General features: G+C 45.0%; 1 protein-coding gene across 4 annotated transcripts in view; it reads left to right on the top strand.

The window, feature by feature from the left end:
• The window catches only part of rtkna (rhotekin a), a 59,837-nt gene that overhangs the window by 27,044 nt on the left and 16,805 nt on the right, over nucleotides 1–15,988 (top strand). The window contains exon 1 of one of the 4 annotated variants that reach the window (XM_030104389.1): nucleotides 4,222–4,740. The exons of the other annotated variants lie outside the window; for them this stretch is intronic. Within the exon in view, the coding sequence (XP_029960249.1) occupies nucleotides 4,717–4,740 (24 nt within the window). The 5' untranslated portion in view covers nucleotides 4,222–4,716. Of the gene's footprint in view, nucleotides 1–4,221; nucleotides 4,741–15,988 lie in introns of those variants that run through there. 4 annotated transcript variants of the gene reach the window in all.

Genomic DNA, 15,988 nt, shown 5'->3' on the forward strand with positions numbered 1-15,988 from the left:
ATTATATACTCTATGATCATTTTCATAAGGAGTCACTCACACCTTATCACCACTGCTTATTATATTTCACATGTTGAAAAATTGTCTCGCAGTGTCAAAAATTATTGGCAGCAGATAGCCAAGTCTGCACTCAAAGGATATTTTTTCCGTGGTCTAGTTGGCACGCAGCCCGGTAGGTGGGTCAATACCCTCCGTATGTGTTTTAACAGGCGTTAAGGTGATTATGTCAGTGCGGTGTCACGTTGGAGCCACTGGCTGCATGTTTGAGGTTAGAAAACAGCTGTGCACATGTCCTCTGACAGCACCGCAGGTTAAATGGCACTGGGAGGAGAGCAAGACTCTGCATGCCTCTCGGTCCTTGCTCTCGATGAAGCTACAGCACAAAATGTGACCATGGGGGTAAGAAGTTAGAGTTAGGAAAGGAGAAAAGTGAGAGTGCATGATCAAGCTGCCATGTTGCCTCTTGGCCAACAGGGGGCTGGTAGGCTTTTAAATGCTCACGTCCTATCCTCTCATGCAGTCACAAAGATTCAAGGGTTGCTGTTATCAATTTGAAAATAATAAACAAAAAACTTCTAATCTTTTAACATTCCTGATATAATTAAAGCAGCATTTTTTACGTTTTCCGTTTAAACATTATGAACTGTATGGAAGTTTCACAGTACAGGAGAAATGATTGGAGAAAATGTCTTTGGAATTGACTCAGATATTCAGCTAAATGCTCTGTGTTTTTAATAAGATTAGTCAATAAAAACAGCCTCGTCTTGAAATATTTGTCCCCACGTTTTTATTATCAATCTTACTTCTGGCGCTCCGAGAAAAAGAAAGCAAAGCTAATTCAGATGTGTGCTTTCTTTGGGTCAGCTTGTAGGAAATTGCCCTGAGATTTCAATTCAAACAGAAGGCTGTGTAAAATATGTGGATGGGAAACACGGGCCCGTCCCTCAACAACTGCTGTCAACAAAGGCCCGAGATTTCAATCTGCACAAACCAAACAAAAGTGTGACTTTGGTATGCTCATTTACTGCTCAGCTTCTCCTCTCGGCCACGATCACAATTAAGATTTCATTCTCATTCAATCTCAAGAACAGATTACAACAGAAATGATGTGGAAAAATGTTCTATTATTGGCTGCGTGGTTATAAATGGCTGGTATGAGGAAGGAAGGAAAGGATCTTGAGGATGTACAGTAGCAGCAAGAGAATAAGAGAAGCGGTTGTTTAGGGGAAAGGGCTGTTGAGAGAGAGTCAATAGGAAGTGCTTGAATCACAGAGGAGGTTCGTCCGCTGGAGGAATGTCCTCTCATCCTGTGAAACGCTTTGTGATGACAGTGGGAATGATCCTATCAGTCATTCAGCTGCTCCCATCGAGTTACATAACATCCGCACACGCAAGGTACCTCAGATTTGGTTGTATTGATTTAAATTGTGGATGATTTATGTCAGATTCTTCCTTTTTGAAAAAAAAAGAATGAAAAAAAAAATCTCAGGTTTTCAGTCCAGCCATCTTTCAGGTTGCACATGCTTGATATTGGACCATACTGTCATTTTTGGTTAAATGCAGAACTATATAAATGTTTCTCACAGCTGGCAAGATCTATCATCATCTTTGTATATCATTAAAAGCTTAATATAGAATTCTAATTTAACCATTTTTGTCTGTCTAAGTGTAGATTTGCTGTTCCTTTATGAGTCTCACTACAGGGAAGTTGCAGATATTGCAGCAGTGAATGGGGAGATGGTATAAAATGGTAATGTATGAATAATTTGAGGGGATAATTTTCCAAGAAAAAATAATTATACACATGAAATAATTTATATACCCAATATAAGATGTAAATGGTCAATAAAGTTGTAGAAGTTATAAAAACAAGCATTTAACTAGAATTCTTTGTTTTTATCACAATTTCTTTGGGGAAAAAAGTCCCATTAAAAAATGATGCTGGGAAAAGGATCCACTTGACTCCACGCTTTAGTTTAATACGGCGCTAACTCTGCTCGTCTTGCTGTTGACGCTGTTGCGTGTTCCCTGTGAACTGTGAGTGAGACGTTGCCCCCACAGCACTTGTGTGGCCGATTCCCTGGCACAGCGAGTGGCTGATGAAACCTTAATCTGATTAACCGTGGGATATTTACAGCTCTAAGTCCCAAGTTATCGAGGCCCGTCGTGCATTTTGGTGCGGGCATCCACTTGACAGAGCGAAAGACATGTTTAAGAGGGACGATTTGAGATGCTGATTGATTTGTTGGAGTTTTGACGCTTTTGGTTTGCGTGGGCGTGCCCTCTGCTCCAATATGGAATGTCCCGCTCGAGGCAACGAGCTTCATTCCCCCAGCCAGATACACAGATGTATTATTACACTGACATGGACTCTGCTGCCATTAGCCAAGGCTGCCCACAGACAGACTTTCTCCTCCTCCGTGCCGATCCTCCTACACGTCATCTGCTGCATCTCTGGACTGTGTTTCTCATGCCGCTTCAACTCACCCACAAGCAACACAACAACAAAACAAGTGTTGTGACTACTCTGTGTCACATTTTGAGATGTTCTCCAGTTTGCTCGGCTGACATTTAGCAGGCTGGAAAAACAAAAAATGGGAACAATGGTGGATGTCTTGTGTTTATACCCTGCCGAGGGACGTTTATGTAATGTCCTCCTTGTATTTCCAAAATATGAGCTGAGCCACTGCATTATTATTTCTTCAGTGGGGATTTCATGGAGCCGCTGATGGACCCTAACCTCGGTTTCATTCCCACACCTAATTCTAGCCGCGCTCGTGTGTGTTTTCCGTTTCCTTCTGCCCACAAATCACTCTCATACATCACCGGTCGACAAGGCGACGCGCTCCGCTGCACAGCAACTTCCCAGCGAGCCCGTATAGGTCGGGCAATAAGCACAGACATGCACACAAAGAGAAAACGCAGAGTTGGACTGGTGAAGACTTTCACTTTCCCTGGAATGATAAGCTGTCCAATCAGTGGAATTACCATCATAAATTTTCAGGCTGCTGGCAAGGTTATTTGTGCACACCGTAACGTCTTTGTCCTTAAAACACTGCGTTTTCGATGAAGAAGGTACCAGTGCCAGCTAATTATCATAATAAATTACCAGCCCGTTCTGGACGATGCATTTCAGCTGTGCTGGTCATGGTGGTGTAGTGGATAGCATGCGCTCGTGTCACAGTTTGAAGCCTGTTTTACACGTTGGGTTGGAGTTTGCATGTTCTTTCTGTGTGTGGGCCTCCGAACTAGGACGCTGTGTTGTGTGATGCACAGGTCAGCCGAAATAAGGTTTTACTCTGATTGCTTCCTTCATGGGGATTTCAAGCAGTTCCCCGACCAAACAAGAGGTTTAGTCTCTCCAGAGGATCCTGAGATGACCTTGAGGCCTGCTCTATTTAAAATATTAATAAAGTGAATTTGTGACTCCCGGTTTATTTAGTTTTAGCTAGTTTTAGCTCAGGTGCCATAAATGGACTGATTTTATTCTGAGAGGGCTGCTCGTAAAATGACGAGAAACTCATTAAAGAGAATATTTTGATTGGAAGCGTCAAAAATCTGTGTTCTCCAACAGACGTATTCAGTATCGTGGAAACCTTCTAATGAATGATTTGAAGTTTGTAATGTTTACACTAAAGTGTGGGCCACATTGAACCCTCTGGCGGTCTGGTTTTGGGCTGCAAGCCTTAGGTGTGAAACCCCTGGTGTAAATGGAAGGAAAAAAAAGCATATACAGGGTATTTTAGGTGTATATTTAGATCACTGCAGTAAGGACATGTTTTACTTGTACTGTTGTGCTGTATCAGTACAAATCAGCTTTTTGGAAAAAAGAAAAAAGTTGAGTCATAACTGTAAAAAAGCGTCTTTTTCCATTGAGGGCGGTGTAGGCAGGCGGGCACACGGCAACCGCAGGAGATTTTTACTGACACGCTTGCAGCCCACTTCAAACCGAGGCCAGAGTCAGTGCTGCCAAATCCTCCTTATGTCAGTTTCCCTCGAACAGCCTTTAGATTATTTGCTGTTATTTTGGAGAACTTTACTGGTTCTGTGGCAGAGGAAACGGTGAAACACGCGCCTGCGTCCCCCCAGCTGTATTTCACTGTCCAGGGTAACCTTGAGCAAACATGATGTGATTTGTTGTGCTTGTGGGAAATATAGGACCCTCGGCGGTCCCCCGGGCACCGCAGTGAGAGCCTGGCATGACACTTCACTCCTCTCCCAGTTGCGCACAGATTAGACGCGGAGCGCGCACAGGCGCACGCCCGCCCGCCTCCTCTCACAGCGGCTCCCGGTTGGTCCGTCAGCCGGTCCGTCTTCTGTCCTCCCCCCCCCTCCTTGTGCGCTACTGACGGTGTGCGTGAGTCCGGACTGAAGCCTCGGAGCTGCTCGGACACCGACCACGGCGGCAACAATGACGACGGTGACAACCGTGAAGAGGGGCTCGAACACATGACCGCTGTTGCTCCCGAGGGGGGGAAAAAGAAAACAGTGCGGTTTGTGATCCCCGGATCCTTGAAACTTCAGACTTCAGTGGACGCCTGCTGTCTTCGGATTGTCAGTGGATTTTTCGTGCCTTGAAGGAGGGAACAAACTGAGTTCAGGTCTTCTCTCTGCGTCGCGTGCGGGACGTGGAGCGGACACCGCGCTGTTGCGTAAAAGCGGCCGCGCTGCCAGTTCTGGAGAGTTTGGGAAGCGGACTGCTCCTCTTGAAAGAGGATGAACAACTCCAAGAATCAAAGGGTAAGGGATTGTGGTTTGACCTCAAACCCGGAGAGATAAGGAGGAAGGATAAATGAAAATGTCATTTGTAGAAAAAAGAAAAAAAAAATACACACGCTTTGGGTTAATTCTTCACATCAGGCAGGAGGCTGCTTATGATCCTGCAAGGAGCCACACAGCAGCAGCTTGAGCTCAGCTCATCCAAGCATGTCTGCTTTGATTGCATGCTGTTTACTGCTGGAGAAATTACATTTTAAAAACGGTGCTGTTTATTCCCAGCTCAGCAGGCCCGGCTGACTGAACCTTATCTGGAATCAATAAGACGTTTTGATGAATGATCCCCACAGGCTGTTCAGAACCTACAAATTCAACTTTTATGCATTTTGTAAAACACGCTGCTGTTGTTTCAGTTGGGAAATGGTTGCTTTTAAAATAGGAAAGCAGCCCAGCAGATGAACTAAGGGGAGTGAATGCTTTCATTTGTGTTTAAACACGATTGTGAACATGTGTACCTAAAGATTGGTAAACAAAAAGCTCCTAATCAATACTAATAATCACAGACCATTAGGAAAGTTTGATTGGAACATGTGGCATTAGTGCTGTTTGTGTCTGACTGGCAGAGAGCCGGTGTAAGAACATGTGTTGTCACAGTAATTGTGTTTGCTGTGGTCACAATGAGACAGCCCATACTAATAGGATCCAATTATTTAGTTTGTTTTGTCAGCTTAAATAGCGCCGCTGGTCGTGGACCTACATTCATAAGTAGCTTGTAGTCTCATCTGGAATTGTCGAGCAGCGCTGCAACATACCAGCCGGCCTCGGAGAGTGGGAACAACGTGACAACTACTGCAGTAATGACTTCAAGCTCCCAGTCATCACCCTTTCCCTCCACTTGTGAATAGATCTTTCCTAAACGTCTCAGAGAGACGGCATAAAAATAGCCACGCTTTAAATTAAACACAGCCATAGAAAATACCTCCGTGAGTGAGAACGTGTAGCGCTGTAATGTTTGTTTTTCGTGTAAACATTACAGTAACATGATTTTGAGGCAGATGTCTGCCAGTCCGCATGTATTTCTGTTCCAGGACGCGGTTCCCCTGCTTTTTACACTTGGACACAAACTTCACTTTGAATAACAGCAACATTTCTTTTTCCCTGGGTGTGCTGTGGCTTTAAGAACAGGGGCCTGAGAGCCTGAGTGTGTGTGACAGTCTATCATTCTGCTTTCTTTAGTTGGTCCAGGGGACTAGTGGCTCCCACTGATTCCTGTAATCAACTTTGCTTCCACCGCCGAAACTCTCTCCACATACAGATCAACCAAATAACTGGATTCACCTCCGGCATGGTTGCCTTTAATGAAAAGTCTGATTCTTTGTGTGTGTGTGTGTCAGTGTGTAAGACTGCATGAGGGAGTGTGGATTTTTGGATTCACGCTGATTTCAAAGGTCATCTGCATCAGCATGGTGATATTTTACAGTTCTGGAGAGCAGCTTGTGTGTGTGTGTGTGTGTGTGTGTGTGTGTGTGTGCATGGAAAACTCAAAGCATGTGGCGCACACCCATCTTGTCCCTATACTACAGTTACAGCCACAGCCTTCCCTAATCATTATTACCGAAAAGGTCATTGACGTGCCGGAGCTCCTCCTCACTGCCAGCACAAGGCATTCTCCTCGCCTGGTGTTCCCGGCGCTGATTTCACCTCATCAGTACCAGCAAATGCATTCATGTTTCAGGTCCGCCGTGCCGCAGTTTTCATGGCTTCTTGATCGCGCTCGTCTTTGTCTATGCAATTACACAAGAAGGCAAAAAGTCAGCATCCTGTGTCAGCTCAGCAGCCGTGGAATCCTTCGGCCCCGGTCTTACAATCAATAACCACTTACTGCAGAGCAGCTCTCTGCAGTCAGGTCTTTGTCCGTCCACCGAGTTCTCTGTCTCTGCCTTTCTCTACCTATCTGTCATGATGGGCATCTCCAGTGTCTCTCCCACTTGCAGTTGTCTATCTGTCCTTCTTCCTCTTATCTCTCCTCTTCCCAGCTTTCATTCACCTCTGCAGTCACATGTCTGATTTTTTTTGTTTTTTTCTCCTCTTGCTGCTTCGCTGCCCGGTCCCTGCGCTGCCATGTGCCTGCAGCGGAGGTCATTCTGCTGTTTTCTCTGCTCATAATGTCCAGAGCAGGCGGTGGCTGCTGAGAGGGAGATAGTTTGGACTTCCTCAGTCCGAGAAACACAGGAGGAACTGCAAAACCATTACTCTGTGTTCTGCACAGCATGGCAGCAGTGGAGGGGGAGTGTGTGCATGTGTGTGTGTGTGCACCCCTCTCCTTGATCCAGTTGTCTAAGAAATACTATGAAAAATGAGCCACTTAGACCCTCCTCTGCTACAATATTGCCTTGCTGCCCACCCAATTATAGATCATTTAACTCAAGCTTATTCATACAACTCCAGCTATCTCCTGGGATTTCTTCCTGTCTCACAGTGTCCTCCCACTCCGGCACTGCGGCTTCTTGATTCAAACCCACATTCAAACAAAGCAAGTTCAGAAACTGGCCTGACATGCCATGCCAGAGTTCGCTAAGTAATGTTGTGTTCTATTTTTATTTCTGCTGCTAAAGACGAGCGCTGTGGCAGAGCGCTTTATGGCTCATTCTTATACATGAGCTCCTTCCAGGAAAAGGGAAGCCGGCAAGAGGCAGCAGCGGGAAGAAAAGGACATATAGGCCTGACGCAGAGCAGATCCATGTGTTGTAATATTCATATGGGAGAGTATTTATGTTGGCGCATGCAGCAGAGAGATGGATTGGCTTTATGCAGATCGGGACAGGAGCAGAAAAACAAACAGGCAGGTAGATAAACAGGGAGACAGACAATTAGAGCCAGGTGACGACCCGACGGTGCAGAGAGAGGAAGATTTCCAAGGGATTGATGGTCATGGAGGAAGGAGCGCGGGCCCGCAGACAGATCATCAGACAAGCAGCTAATGCGGCGCTGCTGGCATCGGAGCGCAGTCGGAGCCGATCCACGTCCATCTATCATGTCTGTCTGAGGAAGCAGATGCTGAGCTGTCAGCCATTTATACTGCCTGTCTGATACCTGGTGTGTGTGTTTGAATGCGAGATTGCATGTGTGCAGCCTTTGTGTAAAAAAAAAAAAAAAAAAAAAAAAAAACACTGAAAAGGGCACCATGCTCACATATTGACGTGACTTTTGAATCTTCGGCTGGCGCTAACTATCCTACCTTCATTTAGGTGCATGTATTTGTGTACAGTCCACTGTCTGATATAGAAGGACTATAAATACAACCACACTGAGCCGCGGGTGACCGTTAGACCTCCACTGCTCTTCATTTGGACCAGACTAAAAAAAAACATGACCGATCTGGTCCAGTTGGGATATTTTTAGTTTGGTACAGCTTATAGTCAAGCTTTTGTGTGACTGGTAAATTTCCTTTTCACAGACTGTAATCGCATTTATCAAGTTGCCTCACTGACATTTGAGAATCGGCAAGTCACCTGACATTTCAGTTAATGTCTCTCTAATCACACTCCTAAAAGCTTTTTTAAAATGTTAACATGGATCAACACGAGTAGTCTGTGCTCACTTTTTTGCAGGGGCTTTTACTGGGTTTACAGCGATAAACTGCATCACAGAGTTGGTTAATTTTTTTTAATGCTGGATGCCCTTTCTGCTGCTTCTGTGAATAAGGATCAGTTTTTAGAGCAACTGCCATCCCTGCTGCTTCCCTACATTATTTCTACAGGCAAATATATTTTTGTAGAAGCTGCCACTGGTCAGTTTATCCAGTTTCATATAAAATCTGTATTTAACCGTTGTGAAATGTCCAGCTGGGTGCTGTTTGAAGGGTGTATCTGTTCTGGGCAGATTAGCACTAATATCCTCACAGGAGAGTTAAACAAATGGGCTTCGCATTATTATAAAACCATACCAGGCAGCTCTGCTCGTGTCCTTCTGCCGCACATTTACAAGTCAGCAGATAGACGCTCGCCATTGTTCTGCTGAACGTCATTGAAAGTTACGTTGAGGCGTCTCCGCGTTGATAAACGGTCGAGTAAATGAGTGTTTCAAATTCTTACAGTGTATTGTGTGTCTAAATATGAACGGCATCACAACCAATCTGTTAGAGATGTTCTGAAGGGCAAAGATAAGACGCACGCACACGCGCACGCACACACAGGCATGTGCATGCCTGCTGAGAGTAATTATAATAAATCTTTTACATTTTAGCTTTTCAATCACAGCTACCCTTATCCGCCTTCCCACCAACCCAAATCATTTTTCTAACTGTCTGTCACTAAACTGGCACGGATTTGTGTGCGCACACGTGCGCGTATGCACGACACACACCGACTCCACGGTTCATATAGATCATTGGTAATTAGAGCCGACTGTAAGTGCTGTGAAGAGGCAAAAATGTGGAAGCCGAGTGACAGACCAGGCGACTGTATGAGTGGGTCTCATTTTACACATGTTCCCCGTGGCATTAATACGAGTGTCATTAATCACGGCGGTGAAAGAAATACTACTTTTACTCTGGTGTGATGGGATTATTTCGCAGGTCTTGGCTTTTGTGGCGTGCTGTTGGTTCGTGATATCATAAAGCTTTAATGTTGCTCTTTGGAATGAAGGAATGCGACATCTTTCATTTGGGATCCAGCTGTTTTGTGGCATTTGAGACTTTCACAGAGAAAGTCAGGCTTTTCACATTAATGGGCAGTTCAGATTGTAATCTGAATTGCTCATGTGGAGTTGTTGGGTTTTTGCAGGGTCCAACCAGCTAGAGATTCTGGAAGATAGATGGGTCGGCTGACTCTGCTCTCCTCGTCAGTTAAAGACATTCATACTCAGCCCACAGTAAATGAGGGGGAGGGGGGTTGCAGGACTGTGTGAAAACGACTCATGCACTGTAAAGTCTTTGGGTGTGTTCACGCTTGTCACAGTTGGTGCGATTGAAACAGACCCTGATGCGGTCGTTGAGTGATTGCAGTCCTTTTATGGAAGTGTGGCCGCTGCCGTTTGCACACCAAACAGAAAGCTGGTCACGGTACGCTCACAAACCACTCTGGTGAGGTTCAGTTGAAGACTAATGGAAGTCTGAACCCGGCTGAACCAACCACAGGACTGTGTGAGCATAAAGCAGTGCAGATTGTATAATTTCCCACTTTAGTGATGTTATAATTTCAAAATAAGATATTTCATCTGCATAACGGCAAGAGTCACACCCAATTCCGCCACTCGTACGTGTGCACACGCAGGCACAGCCGCCACCCCCGCCTCGTCTGTCCTTTAGTGGTCATTTTATCCTGCGGGGCAAAAGGGCTGACAGACAGCTCACTGATATCTGGTTTTGCTTTAACTCGGCTCAGAAATCCTGCAGCCTCATGAATATGATAATGACCATTATTCATCCCTGAGCTCTTGCTGGTCGATTGTGGCTGAAGGACACACACACACACACACACACACATATATATGCGCCAGTGTATATGCTCCCCTGTTGTTGTCTTTATTGTCCTGTCCCTTAAACCCTTGAGATAAACAAAAGCATCACTTCCGCTCCTGCCAGTCACACGCGGGGCAGTGCATGTGGTTATGAATGCACGCGGGCCTTTAAGTCTATATAAGGCAACGGTGATGAATAATAGAGGATGACAAAAGACAGCTTCCTGAGAACCTTTGACCTGAAATAGGCCAAAGAGAAAGTCCATAAAGTCAAGCTTTTGAGACTACGTGGATGTTTATTTGAACTCTAGTGGTGAAATGAAACCGAATTACGTGGTGATCAGAGAAGCTTAGGTTTAGTGTCAGTAAAGGTTTTATTCAATGAGAATCACATGTTTGGAGTTTACGAAGGCTCAGTTTTTCCCCATGTATCGACGTTTTGATTCACAGCAGGCTAAGAGGAGTTTATTTTCAGATCCATCCGCATTAATGCGACCTTAGCCCCACATGCTTTGGACTTATCCGCATGCCTCCATGTGGGTCTGTGGTGTAGTAAAAAGAGTAAGGGTAAAAGACAACGGGGAGCAGTATTTGGAGGGCTTTAATGCCAGTTAGGCCGGCTGAGCTAATTAGCCCAGATTTCCTCATCCTGATTCAGAGGACAGACGAAAATCCCGAGATTAGTGAGACGAATACTCTGTGTGCCGTGCTGTAAGGGTGGGGTGAGGGGGACACGTTTATTTCCAAAAGTCAACTAATGAGAGCTTTACACATGTCTTACAGCATGTTGCCCGACGGGCGTTATGATTGGCTTTTGGTTTTGAGGTGACTTGTCACCCCTCGCCCCCTCTGAGGATGAAAAGAAGCTTCACGTTAAGGGACCCAGCAGGGTTTCCTCTCTCTCTTTCGGGAATCCGCGGCACCGTGACCTCTCAACCCCTCCACTCTCCTTTTGTCCCTCTTCTGCCATTTGTCCCCCGTCTACAGCAAACACTTTCCGTTTTATGACATCTCTCTCATCCATGTTACGGCCGCCGCCTGCTTCCATCTCATTGCTGGTTCCAAAGGTTTCGTAGTGAAAGGAAGACTAATTTAGATGTGTGCTATTAAATTTGATTGTCTTGATTTTGGCTGGTTCTGTTTTTGTTCAGTGTTTGTTTTTGCAGCTTGGGAATTACAGACACTAAAGGCAATGGCATACTAAAAATGAATTAGTTCTGTGCTTCATGTCGCTCGCGTAACGCTGCTGAATTGAAGCAAAACATCAATCTCTCATCCAATAGAGGGCAGCATGACAATGGCGTCCAATACAGAGACAGAAAAATAATAGCCTGTTAGTCCCAGACTATCACCGGCAAGTAAGATGAAGTCCAAATCAAAGGAAATCAAGCTGCACAGATGGCAACAATTTTCAGTTGTTATTGATAAAGAAAACAGAGAGCTGGACTCATTATAATGCACTGGCTGAGTTGGTGACTTTTAACTATGTATAAGTGTGAAATAAGGTGTGTTTATCCGTCTGTGTTCATCCTGTGATGGACTGGCACCCTGTCCACGGTTTTGCCCTGCTTCAGCTCCAGCACCACGTGACACTTAACAGGACAGAAAATGGATGGATTGGTGCAGCCTGGAGATATTTTTTACTCCATCACTGCACAAGCAGAGAGAAAAGACAATCTTACAGACTCACAATCACACCGATGGGCAATTTAGAGCAACCAGTTAAACTGAAATGATTGTTTTTGAACTGTGAGGAAACCTGAGTACCCGAGAAAACCATATAACACCACATCACTGAGCCTGAGACTAAATACTTGTTTTGCCGTCCACTGGGCCTCGAGTACGGAATTGTGTACCATTGCATGTAACGTGTACTGAACATTTTAAACGATGTTAATGATGTTCAAGATTTTTGAGTTGTACCTAACAGCAAAATATGTAGTAAACTTATCATAATCACATTATCATTATGCGAATTGCAAGTGTTTGTCTTTATTTCAAATCATATAGTGTCCACCTGATATCGTGCAACTATAGATGCACCAAGCAAGATACTCCAGCGTTAGGACATTCCAACATATTTTTGACTTGTGTGCAGCAATGTTCAAACGCTTGATAGGAGCAGACAATAATTGCTAAAAATCCACCTGAATCAGTCTGAAGTAGGATTTAAAACAACAATCCCACACAGAGCTCTATCATGTATTTCTGTAGTCTGGAGCCTTTCCAGTGTAATCTGAAAATTGCAGCGCTGACTTAAAGACACAGCCTCCCATGTACACATTGACATCCATGCACATTATAGAGGCATCACTCACCCTAACAAGCTCATCTGAGGAGTCTTTGAAGGGGCCATAGCACCTAGAAAACAGCCTCGCAGCCACAGAAAGAACACTAAGACATAATTAACATTGAAAGCATGTCAGCTGCCCACCCAGGGTCCTGGATCCAGTGAATTCAGGGCGTCTGTTTGTGTCCCCCTTCTCCTTTTGCCTTCCTGACAGTCAACAGGAGTGTGAGGTAACACATTATACTGAGAGCTGTCAGTCATCATGTCACACACATACACACGCACACACGCACACACGCGCACACACACACGCGCACACGCAGGTTCACCAAGGGGGAAAGCGGACTGAACAGTGTTTCTGTTTTTTTTTTTTTACTTCGCACAGCGCTGCACAGGCGATAAGTGACACAGCCAACTTCCGTTCACAGACTAACACCTTTCTCCAAGCCTTAACATGATGTGTGAGAGAAAGAACAGGCTGAAACAGGATGTGAAAGAATTCCTGCACTGTGCGGATTAAATGTCACATCAATTCTTTTTTTTTTTTTTTTTTTTTTGCCTCATGCGTTTCTTTTAATGTGATTAAATCCCATTTGCTCCATCTGGCCACTTAGGGATGCACTTGCATGGTGTTCTCATTGAGGGAGATCACTGCGGTCTTTGATCAGGAGCTTAGAAAGAGTTGCTTTGTGCACTTTTTTTTCCCCTAAGCCCTTTTCTTTTTTTTGTGTGAGATTCTCACTCAGATGAAAAGCTGGCTGATCAGTTAATAATACAGTATCAACTTGTGGCTCTGTTCCAACCTGCATTGCACAACATTTGTTGTGCCAGTAAAATGTACTGATGAGGCGACAGTGCTGTGTGCGCACCTCTCTTAATTCATTAGTGTTCTCGTGCGGCCCCCAGACAGTCCAGCCTGCCAGTCACTCTCATCAGAGGCTCTTGTCCTTCCTCGCTGTTTGATACCTCAAACTTGTAGATTCTCCTTGTGGATTGATTCTACAAACACAGAACAGACTGAGGTCTGCCAGAACCTCCCGGGAATATAATCATTACTACATTACTTACAATTTTTGACTGCAGGAATAGAGTCACACAGCTTTTTTTTCGTCCTTTTCCAGTCTGCTTGGAGCTCTGAATACTATACAATGTTTTGTTGTTCTTCCTTCAGGTTCAGCCCTAAAATTCCAAGAGGATTCACTATGTAATGTTTGCAGAAACACAGCCACACTTTGCCTCTTGAATGCAAAGCACTTTGCTCCCTCTTGTCCCCTTAAAGGTGAAATAGAAGAGAAGCAGGAGGAGGTACCGCTGTTATTACTGTTGTTTTTCATAACAAACTGTCCTGCTGGTTGAATGTATGCATTTTTTTTTTCAACCCACAGTTATTTATGAGTCTGCTGTGGAAACTGTGCAGAGTTTCATAAATCTGCTCTCTGCAGGCCTGTTCGTTTATATATTGAAAGACCACACACGGTCATACAGTAGGAACAGAGACACACACACACACACACACCTTTTGTTGTTATCATTGCCTGTACATTGCCTACAAATGATACGAAAGTCTGGCTGGCCTGCTGGCTTTTACTCCCAGCTCCCAGTATGCTACTCTATGATAATGGAGACCTGGGCTGAGTGTGCACAGCCGTAAGAGCAATCAAGCGTTAGTGTGGCTATAAATTGCTGGAGTGATCACTGCTTGGCAGACTCTAAGCTCCCAGTGCTCTCTCGTAGCACTAAACAAATTTGTTTTATAGCTTGAAATTCACTCCACCGATGCTCTCCCGAGGGGTCGGCCGCCAAAAAAACAAAGTACGGAGTGCACACGTGAACCACTTGGATTGACTTGCATGCAATAGTTTGAGTATCCAGACATAATCTTCCTCTCGCATGCATGTAAAACATGATTTAAGATACAGAGGCATGCTTATTATTTCGCTCCTTATCACTTTGCACTCTGACTCCGCCCCCTGCGTTCTGGGGCCCAGCTGCAGTAAAACACTCCGCCTTTGTGGGGGGAACAGCTGGCTGCAAAGTCACTTGGACAGTCTCACACACCAGCACATGCAGACAAGCTCTCACACAGAAGTGCACACAGTTTTCCATGCAACCAGAGCTGAAACAGTCCCTACTGTCTGGGAATAACTGAATGCAGAGGCTGTTGGGAGGAGGGACGGGTCACAGTGTTCAGACTGCAAAAAAACTACTCCATTGTAGAGATTCTTTAACACTTTGAGGTTGACATCAGCACGTTGGCACCTAGACGAGGGTACTTTGGCGCTCCCCGGGAGCGTGTGTGTTAACGCTGGCGGTGAACAAGCTTTAACGGCTTTTCAGCCAACGTCACTGTCATAAAAGGCCGAACCCGTTCCCTTCTGTGTTGTGCCATGGAACCCCGGCAGCAGCTGGAGTCTGAAACACTGTGGAGGCATTGTTGGATGAAAGAGATCTTTGTTTCGAATGGTTTGGACTTGATTTGTGATTGTTGTCTGTTTTCTGCTAATATGACTCCAGGCTTTATATTCTGCAAATCGTTGCACGTCTTTGCATAATTGTCTGTGCACAAGTATGGCTATGACTTTCAAAGTGTTACTGACGACAGATTTGATTCCCGCATCCCAGTAATCCAGTCACCTCATCTGTCTGTTCCTCTTTCTCATTACTTCTCGATCACCTTCTCACTTTTCGTATTTGCTTTATTTTAACCTTCGCTCAGGTACTTGGCCGCTGATTTCCTCCTCTTCTCTAAACTTTGCTGCCCCATTAAATCCCGCCATGCCCTGGGCGTGGGAGAGGAAGAGGGTAAGCAGGAGGGAACGTAGCGGAAGAGGGTGGAGAGGAAGGCGAGGCACATAGTTGTGGCCGGCTAATTGAAAGCCAGGAGTTTGGTCAGTGAAGTCCCAACGTATGGGAGTGGTCAGGAATTCTCAAATCCACGTTGGGTTTGTGTCTATAAGCGAAAGAGACGGAGCACATCTGTGTTGGTCTGCCGGTCTGTGGCCGTGAAGATCGTCAGATTGTGCCTGCTGTGAGCATTTCAACCCGTTTCTCTTGGTGCGTTTCAGTCATGTTATTTCTCTCTTTCCCGCCAGCCTCATTCACTCTTCCTGTCCATTCAGTTTGTTCAGCCGAAAAGAGAGATGGCAGCATTGTGTAGGTTAGAGACAACAGCTTTTAACTGGAGGATGCAGGTTGAATCTCAGTATGGTTAATCCTCTTGGTGACCTCTGACCCTTGTAAAGAAAGAACAATAAATCCACTAATGTCTCCAGTTGTGCTTTCCATCATTGGACCTGGGGAAAAAAATTGGGAACTCAACAACAATAGCAATTGACTCTTTGATTTGATCAACTGTATCGTGCCTTTTGTGTGCTAATGCTAACAATACCATGTAGGGCTGGGCCATTCTCAATGGACGCCACAGGGTCCTGTCCGGCCTGTACAATGACTGTGCATATACGTAGTTGAGTCATTGTTTCATTTTTATTTGCAATATATATATATATATATATATATATATAT

Source organism: Salarias fasciatus, chromosome 12 (assembly GCF_902148845.1).
Source record: "Salarias fasciatus chromosome 12, fSalaFa1.1, whole genome shotgun sequence".
Taxonomy (NCBI): Eukaryota; Metazoa; Chordata; class Actinopteri; order Blenniiformes; family Blenniidae; genus Salarias; species Salarias fasciatus.